General features: G+C 37.5%; 1 protein-coding gene across 6 annotated transcripts in view; it reads right to left on the minus strand.

The window, feature by feature from the left end:
- The window catches only part of TFPI (tissue factor pathway inhibitor), a 132,447-nt gene that overhangs the window by 49,872 nt on the left and 59,666 nt on the right, over positions 1-22,909 (minus strand). For 3 of the 6 annotated variants that reach the window (XM_074548165.1, XM_074548166.1, XM_074548164.1), the window contains 2 exons: positions 14,324-14,415; positions 5,924-6,036 (listed from right to left, as the gene is read on the minus strand). In XM_074548165.1, the coding sequence (XP_074404266.1) occupies positions 5,924-6,036; positions 14,324-14,415 (205 nt within the window). Of the gene's footprint in view, positions 1-5,407; positions 5,543-5,923; positions 6,037-6,439; positions 6,595-14,323; positions 14,416-22,909 lie in introns of those variants that run through there. The other 3 variants (XM_074548167.1, XM_074548169.1, XM_026793404.2) reach the window with 2 other exon arrangements.

The raw sequence follows: 22,909 nt of genomic DNA on the forward strand, positions 1-22,909 counted from the left end.
AGCAGTTATGCAATTGTCACAAACAACCTCGCTTTCAATTAATGCAGAATCCATTTGTGAATCCTGTCATGGACCTAAATAGATTTCCTTTAAATACCTATAGGTGGTGCTGAAATACAACTGTTCCTTAAAAAAGCAGCAATCACAAAGTAACTGTCGCACAGCTACCCACTAAAATGGGATTTACTACTGGCTGTGCAGATTTACCTCAGGGAAACCCAGCTGAATCACAGTTTGAGTGCATTACTGGTGTTCTCCTCAGGTACTTATCAGAACAGATTTCCCTCACATGGCCATGATTCCTTATAACCAAGACTAGTGGCAAAAAATGAGGCTTTTTTTTTAATTGATGGAAATACCCAATAAAAACAACACGACCTGTGAACACATAGCTATCCTGACCATGGCATAACTAGAAAGGAAAAGAAACATAAACATGTTTGGCCAAGAATTTCCCTTTCAGGTTGCACAGTTCACCCTGATAATCACAAATTTTGCCACTCAGTATAAATAATGACAATGAAGCTGCTAATAGTTGTCTGGGCATCAGCCCAGTTTGCTGAAATGAAGCAGAAGCAGAACTAACCGGCTTCTCCACAAACATATAATGGAAAAGAACAAAATTTTTGCCAGGCATAATTAACATGTGGTAACGTGATAATCAGCACCAGATGAATCCATACTTTCTGATCTCAAGAAATGCATAGTAATTCCACACTGGTGCTTATTAATAGAGAAACTGAAGTGCTAATGATTACAAACATAGTTTATGGTAAAAGTCATAGCTTGAGCCATTTCCTGTAATGCTAAAACTGAACAATTTCCAAATTCTCTTCAGCCTTGTAAAAGATGAACCAAGTTACAGTAATAAAATAAATTTAATATTTCTATATTTTTAAAAATATAAATAGTGCACAGTGAAAAAATGTGGCATCAAAAAATTGCATATATAGTTAAATGCTTGACCAAAAGTTCATGTACATCACATAAAACAACTGAATGACATAAAACATGAAAGTTAAGAGAGTACTTACTCCCTGAATACATCTCTGTCCATTTTAAAAGTCAAAACATGCAGAACACCAAACTTCCTCTCCATCTTGCACCATAAGCTGCAAGTCACAGAAGTGTTTTTCCTCTGTTCATTATAAAACCCACAGAACACAAGAAGCTATGCTCACCCCTCCAGTCTATCCCCTCAATCTTTCTCTCAACAGGAGAAAAAAACCTAAGACTGATACATTAAGTTCCTAAAAGAATGGAAAAAATTCTGAAATCAGTATGAAATTTGATATTTATTTATTCTTGCATTCCTTTAGTTGCCAATTTAAGCTACTTTCAGAAAACAAAAAAAAATAGCTTGCATGGGAATTAGAGGTATATATCACTACAAGATGAACATCACCCTTTCATTCAGCATGTTCTTTTGGTTAAGATGTAATCCATGTTTTCTTCCCCCCCCCCCCACCATCTTCCAGGCATTCCAGCTTCCTTGTGGCTAATTTGGGAGTTTAAACCCAGTGTAAGACGATTTGGATGCAGTAAAGCAGTGCAGCACACACAGGTTGAAAATAGGATTTGAAACCCACAGAGACCATGCTGCTGCTTCACAGCTAAGGCAGACTCTTGCTCTGCACATACAAGGATATTCAGGCCTAGTTTTCAAATGGAAATATAAACAAATATTAATTTTTTTCCGGGCCATCTCACTGAAAAAAGTTGCAAGCCTGCATAGGATGAACAACTCAATTATTTCCTTTGGAAAATCCTTCCCTATATTCATCCACCTCTCCTCAGAATTCTTTTTGATTTGGAGGGCATTGTTAGTCTTAAATTTTGCTTCCTAATGTCTTCCCAGCCTTGGGTCACATATCTTAGTAGGAAAAATTAGACTACAAATTGGTTGTAGTAGAGAAAAATAATTCTTGAGAAAAACAAGAGAAGCAATGTTTGCCGTCTATTTTCTTATCTTTGGAAAACTTCTATAAACATAGAAAACTGATTTAAGTTGCTTAAAGAAGCTGAAAAATGTGGAATTCCTTGGAATATGAGTAGTTTTAATCTCCCCCAGCAAAAGGTAGACAGCATAAATCATACATTGTGGTTAGTGTTTAAAGTTATACTTATATCTCTGTTAAGTAGTTTGATTACACAGGGAGTATTTAAGCAAACATGAGCAAGTCATTAGATTAGATAAGGGAGCATTATTTGGCAACATTTTGATTAGTTCAAGTTTTTAGGGAAAGGACTTCAAAATGTCCAAGTATAGTGCTACAGAATGCTCTGACACAGATCAACCATTCCAAAGCCAGACAGCAACACATCCAAATGCAGGCATTTGTAATGATGTATTTATATTGGGATTGCAGCTCAATATTGTCTCTAGAACCAGAAAATCTAAGACAAATAGATTTAAAAAAAATTCAAAACCTTATTGACTCAGAGTTGCAGCTGTACTTGACAGGTTCATTTTACAACAGGCATGTTTCAAGGTTGCTCTGCTTGAAGGTTTAGTAAAGTAATCACAATGACCTGGTGGGTGGTGTGGTCATACCCACACTCACAGGGTGAAAGATCCTCTAGCAGGGGAGTGGCCACTGGGTGATCTTTCTCTTCCAACCCAAACCATCCCATGCCAGGCTGGAAACCTGGCTCAAAAATGTGTTTTATCAGTTTAGCAACAAGCCAACTCTGAGCTGGCATCTACAGTCCAAGTCCACCCTAAAAAGTGAAATGCCAAAACCCCTCATTTGGCCCATTCTGTGTACACCGTCTCTGACAGGGGACTACATTTTGTACCTCCAGATACATTTAGGGTGGAAAAAGAAAACATCTGGCACATACGTAGCAATTAATCTGAGAAGCTGAGGGAGAAGGAGACAGTAACTCCAAGCAGATTTGAGCCATCAGCACTCAAGATGAAGCTTTATCAAAACCATTGTTGTTTTTCATGTTATAAAAGATACAGTGATCTCATTTGTGAAACTCTCACTGCCGACAGCTCAGACAGGATATTTCATTGACTCCTTGCTTTTTCAATGTCCTCTGAACCTGCCTGCAAGTGGCAGCAATGTGGGACTGTCACTTCCCTTGCCTGCCTTACTGTGCCTGGTTTCTCTTCCCTTGGGGAACAACCTGCCTCTTCCTTCTCCTAACAACGCAATACATATTTTCTTGAGGTCATGCTGCATTTCACAGCTCAAATGCTCATCAGGCTAAAAACTCCCTGCCTCCCAAAGGTGGACATCCTCCTCCATCTCCCAGCCTCCCACATGCTGCTTTTTCCCGTGGTGTCCAGTAATCAAATGCACTCTGCTGTCCTCACGCAACTCACTCATCTCAGCAAAAAAAAAAAAAAGAACAATCTTCTTCAAACAAAAGGGTGAGAATCACAGTGAGGCTCCAGCAGCATCACTTTCAGTTTTCTTATTTCACATCACATCTAAATTCTCCATTTACTTTTAGTTAATTCTCAAATTTGCAAGCCCTCCTCTGACACAACAAATACCTTTAAAAACAAATACCTGTGTTTTAAATACAATTGCAGCTGAAAATGACCAGCAAACTTGCCTTTCTCACCCTCTTGTTCCCTCTTGCATAGTAAATACCCCAGTGGTTTTTGGAGGCTTTTTCTCCCTTATTGCTTTCAGAAATATCATGTAACTCTTCACTACCTTTTCTGCACACCCCCACACTCCAGAGTCACTACATGATTATGATCAGCAATAAAAACCTAAAACCTACTCCTCCCATCAGCCCTCCTGCTACCCTGCCTACACATGGGCTGTTTATAGAAATCAGCTGCTCAATCAAGGAATCTCTATCAGCTGGTACAAAAGCTCTCTAAACGTGACACAACCACCGTGTATTTATTTTTAAAAAATGCATATTAACTAAGAGATATAAATGTTGTGCCATTTTTTCCCAAGTTCACACTATCTCACAATTTTATTCATGGCATGGGAGGTAAACTCCCGTTATTTAGGCAGGGGAACACCAAACTGACTGTAAGGAAAAACAGAAAAACATTTCTAGGGGAGGCTGCTTGACAATGAATCCTCTTAAACCATTCTACTAAGTCATTACAGAACAAAATAAGTGCTCTTCACTACAGGACAATTTTACCAAATTTAAAAATGGAATTTATTCATTAAGTTACAAGCTGGACAGTTTTCACTCCTATCCAATATGTTAATCTCAGATTGAAGTTTGAACTCATTCAAACCAACTTACTGGGCACAATCCTGCCTGTTAATGGCAGGGCAGACAGAAGTAGAAGAAAAGCCAAATATTGAAATATTCATATTAATTATCATGGCATTATCTTAAAATGCACATAAAATTCTGCTGTCCAACTGTAACATACCTATTTTTCTTGAATAATGTAATTGCTGGTGAACAAATAACACTTTCCAATGCTCATGTGCCCTTTCTCTGAAAAGCCTTGAAAAGGTTATTATCACAAAAAGAGCAGCAAATCTAAGCAAGACAAAAAATGTAGCCAGATAAAACTTGATGAAAAGCCATTTTTTTTTCTTTCTACTCTATAAATCCATGTTTTAATCAGTCTGGCCAACTTTGGTGACTAATTCTGCAAAGCCCTAGCATCCTAACTAAACAAGATTACATCAAGGGAGAGCAAAAGAAAGGGTCAGTCCATATACTCAGGCCTTGGGGTTGGTCAGAAATTATTAAGTTCATGTTTAGCAATTTTTGTGTATTTTTATAGGGGGAGAAAAATAGGTAAAGACAAAGGAGCAACCACTATGCAACACCTGCCCTTTAACAACTTTGTCCAGTTTGAGAACTCTGCTAAAATAATCTGTCATTATCTAATCATTTGATCATCAGTAACCACAAGAAACAAGAGAAAGTTTAAGTAGCAGTGACTTTCACAGGCCAGACTGGAGGGAATGGGATTTTCATGGACTGCCTTGGAAACTGCGTAGGAAAGAAAATCCTGAGCCTTAAATACATTGTCTCATCAATATTCTATGAATAGTTTTACTTCCACTCTTGGAAAATAATAAATGCTTTGCTCTATTCTAATGATTAACTGGAATGCAATGCACAATTCTGCGAAACACACTCAGTATTCACATCTAGTCTCTCAGGACTAGGTAGATAATAAAACCACTCCTTATATTGCATCTGATGTTATAACTGAGATTTTCATTCATTCTATCATTTCCCATTAACCCAGGCTGAGGTCAGACTGTTGTAGCACTGTGCTTACGAACACAAAAGTTACTCTATTTACTAGAAATGCTCCCCAAAGCCTACTTAAAGCGATTAAACTGTTCAAATATTCATGTGGGTTACTGTTCATTTTTCTTTTTTTTTAATATATTAACACCTAGACAAAAAAGTGTTTTCATACTCAAAACAGAAGCATTTTTTTCCTTACCTTCAAGGAGTTTACTTAGCAATTTCGATACATGGCAAATAGTATCCTAATTTACTCATAACACACTGTGATAGTATCTAGAGAAGCACAGAGCAGACTTGCGTGGCTTCAACCATCCCTTATCTCTGCTGCAATTCACATTGCTCTGCTTTGCAACACCCGAGGAGCACTTCGGGATGCTGGCAGCTACTAATGAAAACATCTCTTCCCTCCTCCTCCTGCCTCAGAGAAGCTAACAGCTTTCATGAGGTACAAAGCAGAACAAACCCATTGTTTCTGTAATCACTTCATTAATAACTCATTCCCAGCCACACACAGTTCTGCTTCCTCTCCTATCAGGATGCAGCAGATGCTACAATTCCAAATTATTCAAGAATTTGATTAGTTGCTACCCTCATCAGCTGAGCCACTGAGCACAGTTAGCCAAGTCTGTCAGGGTGAAAAAAGGGCAGTAAAAGTAAGTTGCAGCCAACGCTTGCAGTATTTCACAAAATCTTATTTCCATGCTCACCTGACCTGAAAATGCGCCCGGCCCATCCCGTTCCTGCAGTTTCCATGGGCTTTTCCCATCGGCTGTGGCTGTTCCGGCAGTTCCTCCACAAGCACGTGTTGAGTGTTGAGTGATAACACTGAGGAAAGACAACAAATAAAGTCTTGTGAGTAAATATTTAGTTTTTTCAGGTGCTTAGTAAAAAGCTGGTGGTGATATTGGAGAATCACTCTTCGGCCCTGATCCTTCCCACAGGACCGCGCTCACCTGGAGATTGCTGAGCTTCAAGCTGCCCTCGTTCTTAACATAAACTAAGAAAAAAAAAAAAAAAAAGACAAAAAAACCCCGACAAAATACCCAAACGCACACAAAGAACACAACCCGAACCTTTCCACGGGGAGATAAGGACAGCAGCTCCCGCAGAACCCCGTTTGGAGCCGGCGGTGGGACTGATGGGGAGCGCCCCGGCCCCTCCTGCCTCACAAACCGCCCACGCCGCTCACCTGTAGTTAATTACCGCAATTAGCCCGCTCGCGGCTCACCTGCAATTAATTACCGCAATTAGCCCAGGGCCGGCCCGGCACTGCCTTCTTCGGGGAAGAACGATGGGACAGACCCCGTCCCTGAGGGAGCCAGGACTCCACAGCCCCCATCCCCGGACACACCGGCACCGCCTCGCCTGGAGGGTGTGATGGTCCTCAAAGCGCAGAGAATATGGAAAAAAAGAAAAAGAAACCAAACCAGACACCTCTTTCTCACGGGATTAATAATCACTTTCCAAAGAATCAAGGTTTCAAATACTAGCATAAAATTGTTTTTGAAACACGTAGTAAAGAGATTCTACACAGAATAAGAGAGCAGACTACAGTCGCAGTCACCCTGCTCTGGATATGGCTCAGTGTGACTTATCATTGTGTTAGTGCTTTCACCTGAGTGCCTGAGCCATAACGGGCTCGCCTGACAAGACATGGACACCCCAATCAGCACAAGCTGCTCCTCCAAACACACCCCAGGTGACAGCACTGAGCACAGTGGGCTGCGGCCCTGCACGGCTTGATAAACACTGCTGCTAATGATACAGGTGCTCTGATGATTGGATTTTGTGTGTTTTTTGGGGCTCTAGTAACACCTCATTATGTTCATCTTTGCAGTCAGTTTGGCTCCACTGTGTAGGTGGAATTCCCACAACGTGCTCTGGTTGTTCATAGTGTTCAAGCACATTCTGATGCAGGCCAGCTGTGATTAGAAGCAGATTGGTGGAGGATTATTCCAGAGGTAGTTAAACACCACTCAGTAGAATTAATTTCATCCAGTGCCTGAACTACGTGTTTAAAATCCCTTCAGCACTTACTGCTTCCCCCATTGCCTATGCTTGATTATTTCTTCTGCCTATGCAGGATGATCCCCAAAATATTGGAAATGATGTGAAGAAGACAATTGCCTTGCTCACTCCCTTTTCTGTTTTTACCCTACATCCTCTTGTCCAGTCTACAAAAAAGATAACACAGGTTCCCTGATCTTGAACAAAGGCTTGATTTCCATATTCGCAAACAGAAATATTTTCATATTGTTGTGAAGATTTTGGTGGTTTACCTCCAGAAGCAGAGTTTGGCTAAGGCACTGAGGTACGTCAATGAGAAGAGCTGAAGGATTTGGATTTCCCCAGCAGAGTCCAGAAGAGTTTGCAGTGAGCAGAATGGTTTGAGCAGGAGGAGCTGAGGTGGTACTGCTGTGTTTGGGCAGGAAACAGTGAGTAATTCACAAGAGCATTTGGGGGACAGCTGGTACAAATAGACATAAAGAGTGTGACAGCTGATTCACTGGGCAAAAAGGGCTGGAGAAGCAGGTGAGAAATCCAGCGAACCCTTTGGGTGAAGGAGTAGCATGAAACAGAGAGCCCTTGAAGGAAGAGCAGTATGTGGAGAAACAAAAAGCTGAGGAAAATCTTCACTGAAAAGCTGATAAAAGATGAAGGTTAGTGTGTGAGGGGCTAGGTCTAAGCTGGTAAGTGTGTGAAGCAGGAGACAGGATGAAGATCCCAGTAGGAAATGCCAAAGCAGCTTTCTTGACCACCGCTGACAGTTCCTCTGGGTGCTAAGTAAATTTCACTAGAGCTGAGTCAAGGGCTCTACCTCATGGTTTGAGACAGGTTAGAAAAAAATAGCATTGCATCAAGGAAAGAAAACAATCTTCACAGACTTTACAAGACCACCTGGGAACAAGAGTTTTGAATTACACTTAGAAAAGCAGTAATTCCTAAAAAATTGAGAAAGCAAGTCTTAAGCTCCCAGCTTAAACCTTTTTATTATTTTGTATCCTCACAGCACAAGAACAAATATGGGACTGAGACTGAGAGAAAATGCTCAAGAAAACAGAGCAAAAAAGTAGAAAGAAGGTCGATACTCAGGGCTTGAGGAGCCCTTTGAAGGACAGAGCAGTGTGGACAGCTTTGTTATACAGGGTGAGAGATGCCTCCTTTTTGTACCTTGGTTTTGGCTGCTTTAATGAGCAGCACAGAAGGAAGACTCTGGAAGGATGGAAGAAATTAATTAGTATTTTTCCTTCTGTTACCACCACTTCTCCAGTCCTAGAAAATTTGCTCAGAGTCATGGACCTCTGTTCTCTGCGTTATCCCTGGTCAGAAGATGAACTCCTGCCCTGGGGACTCTGCAGCTGCTCCCAAGGGTGAAGGAGTGGAAAACACTGTATAAGCAACAAGAAAAATATCTTGATGGTAATAATCATATGTTCAAAAAAACAACAAAAAACAATTCCAGCAAGTGTTTCTGGCAGTAATGCACCTGTATAATGGATTCCTGATTTATTTACCATACCTGCTACTCACTTTCAACTCTGGCAGGAATCAATAATCCTTCACGCACAGACTCCATACAAATTCTCCTCACAGTGACCACATTCATAACTAGTATTTGTTTACAGTCATATTATAGAAATGTGAGTAAAATATATTATGGCACTCTGCATAAAGCCTGTAGGCCACATAAAACAAGCATAACTCTCAGTCGTGTCACTTCCCATAACTCAGGCTCTGAAAAGCATGACAAGATTCATCAATTCTTGTTAGTCCTAGTATTAAATAATGTATGAACATATGAATAAACAAAACAAAGAAAAAAATCCAGGTTGGTTTTGTACATGCAAAGTACACAGAGTTCTAAGAGCTTTATTAATTTATTTTCTTTATAAAATCTCACTCAATGTAGGCTCACTCTGTTTCTCTGATGGAACCAGTGGCATAATGTAATTATTTTCAGTCTGGCCAGCAGTTTAATGAAAATTATGCTACCAACCTGAGTTTACACCCAGTATAATCCTCTTGTTTAACATGAGGGTGGTTTTCCTGTGTTTTTTAAACATCTACAAAGAAATTCAGGCAAGAGTATTAATGATATCTGCAGTAGCAAGGGAGTTGCCAACACTATCCTTTCTTCAAATCCAATTGCAAGTTTGAGTCAATAGTCTTAACATTCTGCTTCTTAAAAACTGGTGGGTATCTTGAGAAGTATCCAAGGAATCCCTAAATGGTATTACAACCAGGAAAGATTATCAGCCTCCAGCATTTTGAGCTGGAGCATAACAATAATTTTGCTTCCATTAGACAGAAGACATATCACAAAACCAAATTGTTTAAAAGCCACTAAACTCAATCAGCCCACACATTATTCCAAATCTGAAAAGCTGATGAAATGTGCCTTAATGCTGATATCTTTGTGGAAACACTGCTGTGAATATAAAGGTAAAAGAATGTTGCAATGGGACCCAGACTAGTACTAAAATGTAAGGGCTATTTACTAGTAAAATAATAATGGCACATGGAAGAGAGTGAAGAAAAACCACATTTTTAATTTACTTATCCTCTTCTATATGCACGGAGCTCACCATCAGAACAGTTTGATCAGAGTATAATGGAAATAAATGTACTTTATTCATTCACCAAGCATTTCCTAATTATGTGATGCTGTCACTAAGCTAGCTGCTTTTGCTGTGTTTGCTGGTTTTATTTCACACAAAGAATAATAAATACAAATGGTCTCTTTCATATTCCTTCTCAGCATTGTTTGGATATTACTGCTTTTACTCTGAGAATGTCATCTCTTTGAGGAGAATGCTTGTGCCATTCATATATTTCACTGGGAGAAAGATGAGTTAATGTTGTTATAAAATTACTTGGCATGTGCTGTAAAAACAAGATCATCTAATTTTGTGATAAATACAATCTACAAGAGGGAAGAGATAGAACTGTCTATTTTCATATCATGCATTGAAACAGCAATGGAAACAATACTCAAAGATGCTAGATTTGCAGTTTTAAGGAATAGAACTCCTCTGTCTGTGAAGATGATGGAGGGGGAGAACCACCTTTTTTCACAGCACACCTCATTTTTGTCCAATTGATTTCATAGGAACTAATGATAACCCTTTAATTGTTATTGCTCTCCTGTATAATTAACTATGTATATGAAGGATGAAATTACAGCTGTTGCAGAATTGTTCCCCAAGTCATCTCCTCAGAAATTATTTTTTGGATAGCGTGAGTTCTTGCAATACACAATTGCTTCATTAATTGATCAATTTTTTTTTTTACCCTTCCATTTTCCCTGACTTTATTAGGTGATGCTCAGATTGGAGGAAGCCACTTCCTCAGGGCTCATCCCACCAGCTGACCAGTTCTCTTCCTCATTGGCTTTTTCTGAAACACCTCCCCAGAGGAGGCCCTGTGACTGCTGATTTTGAGGGGTTTCTTGGTTCCATACAAAACTCTTTGAGATTGTGTGGAACTAAGAGCAGCTGATGGTGGCAGAGCTTAAGAAAATTTGCATTAAAAGTTTGTTGTGCATTGGTAAGCTCTTGAAAAAAAAATCTTCTGTAGAGTTTTAATCAAAGTTTGAATGACATTCCATTAGGGTATATATTTTGAATAACTTTTTAAATACCATAATGCTGGTATAAATTGAAATGCTTAAGTAACTTTCTGACAGTTGCAGAGAAATGCAGTATAATGAGTACAAATTGATATGGCTTTGAGTTTATTTGGTGGAAAAAAACACTGTGTAAAAATTTCATTTTCTAAAGTGATTATCAGCTACTAAATAACTAGTTGAAGTGAATAGTTTAAATTAAGAAAACTGGATAGGTCAAATTTGTGCAAAATTGTTTATCTGGTATAATGTGAATTCTGTCTAGACTGAAGTAAACCTGTATTTATGCTGCATGAAAACAGCAGTAGCCATCTCACTTTGCTCAATTAGAGATAAGAATGATCTTTTAAGGCCCCCTCCAATGACCATAACTCATGATCAATGGAAAGTTCCTCTTTTGTTGTAATGGAAAACTGTTTACTTCAAAACAAAAGTCAAGAAAATGAATTATTTTATTGTATTTCAAGATGATAGATAATGCAGTGAGAAAATCATTATTGTGGTACTCAGGATGACATCACAGACTTATTAACTGAGACCATAACTATTTTGTGTAGGTTAAGACACATTTTCTACATTTTGGGGGTTTTTTGACACAATGAAGATAATTTAAACTTCCTAATTTTTTACTGTATTATTTGGATAACTAAATTAAATATTCTATTAAGGGAAAATGATAGTAATAGCATAAAGACTGTTATATCTGCATTAAATTTATAGAGGATATGGTGAATTCAGATACTGTGGCTACCCTAAGAGAGAGACTTTTCCTAATCTTCCATGAAATCATATTGTAAATTCTCAAGGGCACTTCCTGCTCCTAGCCCAGTGAGTAGCATAAATACTCTTTGCTCAACTGCTGCTAACCTTGAAAATTTCAATTGATTGTGTATTGGTTGAAATACTTTTAATAAACACAAACCGTTTTGTTGTGTATTAAATTCTGTGCTGTTTATATATGACTAGAGGTGAGCACAGGGACATGGAGCAAAAAGTGTGTGGAGTAAAAAGACTGGACTTAGTGATAAGAAGCATTTAATGAGAACCAGGTTACATAAGAAAGGAAATATAACCATGCATCAATTTTGTCTATTTATTAGAGCATGCATCTGTGTTCTGTAACAGAACTAAAATTGGAGGTGAGGGAAGAGAAGTAAAGCATGCTATTAGATGAAGTTTAGTGGAAATAAGCTGCAGAAACAGACTAAGTCATAAAATGTCTCCAGTTCAACTAAGGATAATTTTAGGGTTTTCAGTAGCTTATTCATTGCTTAAAGTTCACCTTTAATTTTTTCTCACTACTAACCTCTTCCCAGAGCAAATATTTTTATGGGCTTCTTAATAGTACCAGCAATTGCTGATCCTGGCACAGGGACAAAGAAACAATAGATATTTTAGTGGTTGCCATTGCCATAACTACCTGCTCCCTATCTTTGTTGGCAATGACTAATTAAAAACAAAAAAAAGGAAAACACTGACTCAAACTAGAGAGTTTCAGGTTCTTAAGTAATTTGCCTTCAATACAGCAGTAACAGACCTTCTCCCTGTGTGGAGATCAATGCTTTAATAGAAAGAGAAGAAAAAAGAGCAGGAAAAAGATCAATAATTCGTAGTTCTTGCTACCACTTTGTTGCCCCAGCTTGTACTATATACAAACAGGTCAAGCACTGCTTGTTATTACTTCTTGTATTAAAGCACAGCAAGTTCTATTCAATAGACCTTGCAATTTCTGGGACTCTTCACTTACGATTGAACCATTTTGATAATAAGACAAAGAATATAACCAAATTAAGGGCAGAAAACAAACACAGTAGAATTATGTCTTACATGAGAAAACCCTGGTACAAAAATCATATTTATTGTAATTATAAGGAATATGTAGTTACTTGTTTCTTAATTTGCTGTCCATAATGAACAGAAGAAAATAACTTCAGAATTTTTTTCTTATGGGATAGGCAGCCAAAGCAGATTCACCACTTGTTAACAGATTCAAAAGTCAAGTCATCCTCTACTTCTTAAACAGAAGAAATAGCCAGTCAGAATAAAAATTACAGACTTTTTTAGATCCATGTGAAGAAAAAACTATAATTTACCTAATACTTTTTCCATTCAGAGTCCATTTCAACAAGACATGACTGATACTATTAGATGAGAATACAATAAGAAACAACCTTTTTCCTTTTTAAAAGAGTTTCTTCTCAAGTATCCACATATTTGCAAAATTCAACCCAAATGAATTCTTCTAAAGTATCTTCTAAAGCATTTAATGACCATCTGTAGGACAACCATTTTAATATCTTGATGAAAACCACATAGTTGAAAACTCTGATCATGCACTAACAGCTTCTCCCTCAAGCCACTCAGTCTTTTAGCTTTATTATGTTGAATCTGTCTGGAAAAATAATTTGTTTATAGACCACCATTTGCCCTGTGAGTGCTTATATCCAGTACAAGATGATTCCCCAGATAGGCAAATGCCAGGCTTTTTTTGGCAACAGACCTAAAAGCCTCACCTCTCTGCTTCACCAAAGATTTAATATTCTTCATTGTTATGCAAAAACCTTAATCAAACATGAACGTGATCAAAGCATCTTTGCTGGTTTTGAAGTGGATGCAGGGAATGGTTATGTGATGATTAGTATGATTTATCTTTGAGAAACTATTTCAGATTAGGAAAGGAAAAGGCAGTTGCTGCTGAGGCAGTCACTTGGAAGTCACAAAGAAAACAAAATGTACCAGGGTTTGGGTTTGTTCATGCTTTAATCTTTTATGGCTCAATTACTAAACCTGTGCTCCCAAGGAGCTCTCATTACCTGAGAGCAATAAATTTCTCTAGGCAGAGGTAACACACACTGTAACAAATCCAAACAGCCTTTGTCACAGACATATGCTGAGCCTCCAGCACTACTTTCCATGTGAGTTTCCCTTGCTTTGTTTCAGCATTTTCCTGAAACTGGTTCATTCATCTCTTGAGAGCTGAAAGCTTGCATGCATTTTAATAATGGCAGTTCTGATAATGCTTTGTTGCAGTTTAAGCCCAAACACAAGATACCTCAGAAAGAAAATATACAGAACATCATAGAAATACAAAGTGTTCTTACTGCTATCATGGTACTGTTTGTTTCCTCACTAAAATATGCAAATCTTAGCAGTACAGAAACAGTTACTTAGAAGGCAAAGTAGCTAACCAGTAGATAATAAGGAATTTTACTCTTTAACATCCTAGTTACTACAGAATTTTTTTTTTTGTCTAAAGAAATCATTCTTTAGCATTTAGATTATAACTGATCTCTTTCATAAATGGGATTGTTTCCAGAAAGATTTAAGCAACTGGGGAATCATTTCAAATCAAAGACCTTATACATGATATACTTCTCCCCTCCCATTCCTTTGTCTACCAGCACCAGCAGTTCAAGGAATGTGCATTTTCATTTCTTTCAGTATCTCTGTTTGTGAAGAATGGCATTTATTTCAGAAAATACTTACAGATAAAGCTGAGGCAGCTCAACCAAAATAATGCCGGAAATGAACAGAGGCACAGGTTTGACAGCAACAAATAACTCCAGTCCGAGTTTCAACTAAAAATAAAAATTGAAATATAGTTCAGTTTAGTGAATGACTCATTAGTGATTGTGAGATCTGTACTTCCAATTTTGCCACTAATTTATTGAATTACTGTAGCTGAATTGTTTTCAATTTTACTGCTGCTGCTTACCCATCTTTTTCTCCTCTTTCTCATTCTCATTTATTTGAGACTACAAAGGCTTTTAATGTGGTGTAGCCTGAATTCTCAAAACTATAAAGCTTCCAGTTACACTTTAGTACTGTAATAATTTTTTAGAGGAAAAAAATAATTTAAATGGATTTCAATTTTCCCTCTCATTTGTCTCAGTGATCTTTTTGGCTCTTGACTGGTTTATTCTCGGGCCAAAATATTGGGTTTGTATCTGTGACGTAAACTGAATTCTGTTACTAATAAAACGAATTTAAAGAAACACTTCAAAAACCAAATCAGTTCACTGACACAGCATAAAATACCACATTCCAGTCTCAACAATTTTGCATTTCTAGATGCATTTTCTACTTGTATTAGAATATTGTAGTCCTCATTTTCTATCTCAAACTTTTAAATAACCTTCTCAAGAAGTGCTAAATTTTGATAGTTTCACCATGAATTTCATCTGAGATGCAGATAGGGTATAAAAAGTGATCAAGACATCTGAGAAATTGCCACCATTATATTTTTAAATAAGTTATATATGATAATCAGACAGACATTCTTATTTTTCAGGGATTCTGACTAGAAAATTCCCCTGGATGCTGGGAGGTGATAGAAGGTTATGTCACTCATAAGGTCATATAAGATCCATATGATTATATTATTTTTTTTTATTATCCTTGGGTAATTTTTTCCCTAGTTCTTTTCTCCCCTCCCTCCATTAATTTAATATTTATTCTTCTAATGGACAGTCCTGCTGGGCATCATGGCATGAGGAAAGATGGGTAACCTTGTTACTCTTAATCTGTAATTATAAAGTAAGTAGCAGAATGAGACATTCTGCTGACATTTCTCCCTAATTCTGAAAACCACTGATTTAGAACTACTTAAGATAATGATGCTAATGGACATTCTTGGCATAATTCATATTTCTGTTAGAAGGCTATTTTTTTTTTTTCATTTTTTAGTTTCAGTGTTTCCATGATAACCTTCATTTAGGATTGGAAGGAGAAAATCTGTGATAATCAGAGCCACTGGAACTAAACCTCTTGCTCACAAGCAAAAGTAGTATATTAAATCCAAATTACCTTGAACAACATGCAGGGCAAAGCGTTCTGGTTTTTATTACACTGCTCCTTTCAAGCTATTGTTTTTTTTGTAAACTTATGTAGCATCTTTGTACAATACACATTGGACCTTATAAAATATTAATCACAGAACTTAGCTTTTGCACAGTGATACTGACGAATGCAAACTAAGGCCAAATGTGACCATTCATCAGCTGTGTAAAATTCTGTTAACTGATTTACCTGAATAAAAGGCTAAAATTCTGAAGACCAATTGGTTCGGTTTCAACAGAAGAACACAAAAAATCGTAACATAATGTCTCAAGGTACTATTTCCTGTTCTTGGCACACATTTATTTTGGAAGGACAGAATGATTTCTGTCTGTGCATCAGAACATGATTCACTGCTAAACTTCCTGACAACTCCTGCTAATCCATTTTATTGCAAAAAAATAACTCCCTGTCATTTAAAAACTTTTTTAGATTTCACTTGCACCCTAATGGAGATCTAAAAAGTTAATTGCTTTAGTAATTGCAATCTTGATCAATAGGAAAAAAATTAAATCTGTCATTTACAAATGTTTTTCTTTATTCTACTGCAAATTAAGTCATCTTGATGTTCTGGAAAGTGTCAGTCTTTTATTGCAAAGAAGAATTTGCAATGTGGTAGGTTTGCTTGTGGCTTTCAGATAGCAATTATACTGAAGTAATTAATGTATCACAGCAGTTATTTTCAGTTCTTTAAAGTTACCTATCATTTTTTCTGTGAAATACTGCATTACAACATGAAAGTGGGGAGAATCTGAAATTAGAATAATGGTCTTTATTATTATATTCAATCATAAGAGAAAAGTATCATCTTTTATGACTTAAAAAAAACCAAAAAGTTGGGATTTTTTCCAGAGATTTCTGGACATCACTGACAAGGTCTAAGAAGACAATTTTGAGGCAGTAGTGTGAGAGAGAACAAATGAAACATTTAAGATGATCATTGGGAATGTTTTACTAATGCTGAGATCTACTAAACTCTAGAGAGTCTCCCTGAAGAAAAGGCTGCAGCCTGTTCAGCAGGAACTGATAGAGTATCAACACTTGAGAGCACATCACAACCAGCAAGTCAATATTGAATGCAATGATGAAAAGGCATCAGTGCTGTGTTTTTAAATATCTGAGAAAATTGAGAAATAAGCAGCCACTTGGGGCACACATCAGAGTTTCAAGGATGGATGCAGCAGATTGTTCTGCATATCCAGAAACATTCATTGCTCCAAAACACTCCTGTGCTGGAAGAAAAGAAAGTCTCAGTATAATTGATCCCAGCATAGCTTCCATAATTTTGTTTTGAAGAATCATTTCAGCTAAATGATTTCAACAGTCATTGCATTGGGTATTTTGCAATACAATCTATACTGCAAAATTTTATCTTTTAGTGAGTCTACAAAATCATTAACTTCCCAGCTATTATACTATCCTCTTTAATGTTCTATTTTCTGTAACAGAATTTTTCATTGAAAAGTTTAATAAAAAACTTGAATTATCAAACTGTGACATTGTGACATTGGAAAATCAACTTTCTAAAAAAGTTTGCCAATCTGTGGCAGTTAACCTCTACTTACAAGAAAAGACAGAGGCCAGCTTCAAATGACCCTTTCAAGAAGGTGAGTGTTATTTCATGTAGGGCCATAAGAAGTGCATGAATAATACACACCAATACAATATTATTGTGCTTAAGGGAAGACATCCCTCTAACATGAACAATTATTTCTCTGCTAGTGATTTTCATTGGCCCTGAGGGATGGTTTTCTTTTAATTGCACCTAATGAGCTGGCTAGACTATCAGTTCTCTCATTTCCGCACAAATTAGCTCTTGCATAACTAGAATACTGAGGGGATGAGAGAGAGCAGAAAACAGCACCAATTTCACATCACCAGAGCTATCAGAAAAACGCCAGCACTTCCATTTAGGAAAGCTTTTTTAAAAAGTGGAATTCTGCCATCAAATAGTACAAGGCCTCTTTAATGGATAGTATCTCATGAGCACATTCCCAGATCTGTATGAAAAGAAAAAAAAATAGAAAAGGAAAGATGAATGCACTTAGAATCCTTTTAGATGCATTTCTAAGTTGCTGGGTGATATCTTACTGCCACTTCAAAGTAAGGCATTTCAATCATTGTCCCAGCACAGGGTTAATAACACAAAACCATATCCTCACGTGATGAAGACTGTTCTTACTTCAGTGAAACTACTTTAAAAACAAGCAGAAGATCTGATTCTGCTTGAAAATCCCTCAGAAGTCAGTGAGCCAGCAGTATGACTATTATTTGAGATAGAGAGTTAAAAGTTTCCCTAGAATCACACAGAAAATGTGAGTAGCCATAGTTTGAATCCAAGTAATTTGAAATCTTACATCACCATCAGTGGCATCAAATTTAAAAGTTATCACTTTGCATAAAGATCAAGCAAAATCCTAACGACTGAAGAACAAGCCAAAAGTTCACACTGATCTCTCTTTGTTTTTCTGGAGAGTAAAATTAAACCATAATGAGCACATGAAAATTCTGTAAGCACTTGAATTCACACACCAAAAACTTCCTGAAAGACAATATTCCCAGAGACAGACATCTCCAGATCCCTTCTCATGAAGGATTTCAGCTATGCTCAGCAGATCTTTTTTTGTCTGCTGCAATAGTGGCTTTGATGGGACAGTGCCTGTGCAAGACACTGATCCTGTGGGATGACAAGTGTCTTGTTTTAGTCAAGGGCTTGAGTGTGGTGTGTTGGGTGACTCTTGGAAAGAGTCTGATGTCCTACTGCAGGCAAACCTCTGCTCCTGTGCATTTTAACTTCTGTTCTTGTGCCTAAACTCCCCTAAGATGATGAAAGCCTGTAAGTGAATTTAACATCCCTTGTTACAGCTTTGCTTTTTGGTTGGATGTCCTTGACTCTACTGCTTTTATAGTGTACTATGGCTTTTCAAGAGGCTGTTTTTACCCAAGTACCACTCAGTTGACTTAACTTCATATCCACTAAATTGTGTGTTATCAGATGCTCTAATGTTAAGGACACTGCAAAAGTGGTGGTTTCAAGTAATCACATTACAAGTAATTGTCTCTCTCACCACCCTATCTTCTAGTAATGAAGAAAATGAACATCAGAAATTCTGTTTATTATATTAAAATATTTACCTCCCCATATTCAGCATAAACAAGTGTATGTATAGACTCAGGGGAGTAATTCTTGTTAGGTCACCAAAACCTTTCTCTTTTAATTGGTGTAATATGAAGACAAAACTTGCCATCAGTTGCCCACTGTTCATCCAAAGCAAGCATAACAACAATTAAAACATGCAAATTTCCCAAGAGTGAGATTTATATATTGATTTATATATTGAAATTACATTTAGCTCTGGACTTGGGAACAACTTTTTTATTGCTTTAGGATTGCATGTGCAACTACTAAGAGACTTGGAGGTTTACATTCAACTTTTAAATCATGCACTTATACTGCAAAATAACCTCTATTTCTAGGATTTGCCTAATCCCTTTTGAAAGCTACTTTAAAGTGGCTTTCCATAAACAAGGATATAAAACCTCCTATGCTTGAATTAAACACACAGTTTCTTCCTCTATTTGATCTTATAATCATGTTTTTCTTAGAACCTGTGAAACAGAAAGCACTGGTCACAACTTTGGACTAAAAACATTCCTCTATGCAGCAGCTATCAGTCACCAGTTCTGTGCAAAACATTATTGTAAGGGCTTGTAAATTCACCTATCCCTGCTAACTGTTAATGGAAAACTGCAGATTTTTAATGAGTGTGATTCAAGCTTTAGAGAAAATTGGTACATTTATTCAGGTACATTTAATAGCTAATGAATCAAATGGAAAAACACGTTTCAGTGATTGCATGTATGAAACACTGCACTAGAAAATAACTTTAGAGGTCTCACTCAGTTTGAAGCTGATTTATCACACAAAATACCCTTCACTGACATAAGCAGAGATAAAATGGGATCAAACTGCATCTCTTCAACTTCCCATCTGTTAGAAAAAGTGGTGATATGGAGCTCACTGTCACAGAGATGATGAAACTTTCTGATTTCTGTACACAAAGTACAGTATATATAGTGGAGAATATATACAGTGAAGTATATATATTCTGGAGAAAGTGGGCACGAATTCATGGCAGGACACAAGTCAGATTATACTGGTGAGGAATGGTGTCCCTATTGCCTTGGGTGTGACAGTGTGACACCTGTGACAGTGACATCCCTGTCTGCCTCTGGTATGATAATGCCATATAAAAACTTGTCTCATAATTGTCTTCACTTATGTTGAAAAGGAGGAAAGTGAAAAATAAGATCTGTCCTAATTCAATAATGTATGCAATGCACTGCTTTGAATAGTGTTCACCTGTGATATGACATTCAATAGATGACATCTTTGATACAGGAGGATACATTTCCTGCCCTGGACAAACTTCAGCTCAATCATTCTCAGGCAGAGGTAGTGGCCTTGTAAGCTGGCATTCTTTGATGCATGTTTTCCTTCTGTGAATAAATCTGGGCCGTCAGAGTTTAATTACATGGCTTGTGTCAGACATTTTTCATTTTGTGTTCATTTATGTCTGGCAGTAGCAGTGCTGCTGCACAGCATATCTGTGTGGGGTCAGGCAGCTCCTTTCTGAACAGGAATCCTGAATGTTTGGGAACTCTAAGGCAAATGTTTTTGTGGGCAGTTATGCCTCTCCTCTTCCAACACTTTCCAAATGCATTCACTTCAGGCACTCTTACAGAAAAGCTCTTGTGAGAGATGCAAGCTCTGCAGTTCAGGCAAATTGTGAGTTATTGCCCCAGCTTCCAGGAACTCAGAAGGACTGAATACAGACACCTTCAAGAAGCTGTCAATGACTCTCAATGAGGAAAGGGTTAACTTCACTGGTCTCATGAAACCTGGCAGCTGACAGAAAACCCAAGCGGGAGGATGGACCTTGGTCTCTCCTTATTTTAATTAAAATATAAAAGTCACAGAATATCTTCCCTTCCTCTAAAGAATTTATCAAATTCATGGAGATATGATTCTCCCATGCATTCTAAAGTGTCTTTCTTTACAGCTCTTTCATTTATCCATATCTGAGCAAAATGGGCTTATTAAAAATCAAGCTGTCTAAAATACCTCATATAGCTCAGAACTGCAGAGCAGTGTCCGTCTGAAGAGCTACATTTCTCTTCAGAGCTGAACACTCTATTGGTGCTTTTGCAAAAGACACAAAAGAAATTAAATGTCAGTTACTGAGAGACTGGAATTGATCAATATCATATATAATTGTACTTTCAAAACAAAAATAGGAAGAAACTGCAGCTTTGATATTGGAGTCTGGGCTTCAAAAGGACTTATAATTAATAATGGAATTTTCTTTAAAAGTTGGTTTTATCTGTCACAGAGAACAGGCAGACTAGATTAGGAAGCCTGCTAGCGCAACACTAGCTCTCAAACCAGATGGACCTCCTCAGGTAAAGATCTGTGATGTTAAAGACCACCAGACTCCATTTGTTTGGATATCTCATTAGCTGGATTCATAATGCATCTTGGGATTTTTTGCATCTGAAAGTAAGAGTTGATTCCTATTCACCTGCTCATCCTTCTACTGATAAAAAAATAACATGCATATGTTATCCAGACTTAATTAAAATTAATTTAAATTGTAATTTAGACCTGGGGGTGCTGTTGCACAGTATTTCTGGTTATTCATCCCCCTATAGGCATGGCCTTGATCATGAAATACACAGAGGAACACTTTGAGAAATCCACTGGTGAGGAAAACTTGCAGCACTTTTTTGGTGAGGTTACCCCATGTCACAGCTCATTTCTGCAAGTCAAGCCTTGCTGTCTGCGAGAATGAAAAAAGAGATTTTAAATTTGTGAGGAGTGCCATTTCCTTCAGCAGCTCCCAAGAGCTGCACTGTGTTGAGGAATGGTAAAAATCCTTCAGTGATATCAGGTACATGTATCTCAGCTGCTTTTGCTAGGGTAGAAGATGAATTTTGCCCCACCTACTAGAACAGAAAGAAAAGTTTCTTGTTCTTTTCAGTCTTTTTGTTAGAGATTAATCCATGCAAGTAACAGAGAGGGAGAAACAAAATCTGAGTCACACAGTGAGAAAGAGTTTGTGAGGGAGCTAAAAGTGATCTCCACATTAAAATTGTTAGCCCATTTTTATACACAGAGCCAAGGTAGAAAGGCAGCTTCAGGGAGCATTGGAAATTATGGATGGTTCAAGCCTAGCTGCAGTTTTGCCTTTTCAAGGTATGACTTGATATTTTTGAAAATCAAGTTTTTGATATTCAATTTTGAATGTCAAGGGCTATTTTTGAAGATATATTTTAATCACTCAGAGTCTTGTCTAATTCTAGGCAGGTAAACTCCACTAAAGCTGCTGCTGGCACACAGATGCACACTTGTTGAATGGGAAGGCTTTCCATGAGTTTCCTGACTTGGTTTCAATGGCTATTGTAAGAATTTATCTTGATCATAAATCATCTTTCACTGATGGCAGGGGTGGTAGGAATCTGGTGGAATACCCACCCTAGAGTGCCTTGAACTTGGAGAAAATAGTAAGAGGTCTGTGACATGCAGAAATATTTTCAAAATATTTTGAAGCATACTACTTGGGAGCACAATTTTTACTTCTCTCTCAAGCAGGTGAACAGCTAATTTTTATTGCCACTGGGTATCCAAAAGGACATCTGGTGTGCTCAGGAGCCAATGCAATAAAAAAGTGCTCTCCAAAGAGAGATGATCACTGTCTCCTCCTGTGATATGGAAAGGCAAAGTGGAACAATTGTTTTCTGCTACTTTTCAAAAATCACATATTTTCCAGCAGGCTGTTAGAAGTATGATTTAAGACATCGGCATCTTGTAAGGATTCAGCCTGAGAATTAAAATATATATTATTTAACACCCAGTTTATGCATTGAGGTAGTGTTGTAAAGGATCAGCCAAAGAAGATTGAAAAGAGGTTAATTTACTACACACACAGCTTGGACTGCTAACAATAAACATGATTGATGAGGACTGGCTCATAAAGAAGCAGAGCTGCAGTCAGCATGGACCTTGTGAAATAACTCTCAGCCTCTCCCAAGGGGGAGTTCTGTCCTACTTCAGCCAAGTGGACTTTGAAAACTTTATGATAAAAGTCTTCCCTGTGCCGACTTTATTTTTCTCCACAAATCTTGTTTCAGATCATACAGATGTTTTTGAAAAAAACCAAGAAAGTAAAACAACTT

This window comes from Zonotrichia albicollis, chromosome 10 (genome assembly GCF_047830755.1).
Source record: "Zonotrichia albicollis isolate bZonAlb1 chromosome 10, bZonAlb1.hap1, whole genome shotgun sequence".
Lineage (NCBI taxonomy): Eukaryota > Metazoa > Chordata > Aves > Passeriformes > Passerellidae > Zonotrichia > Zonotrichia albicollis.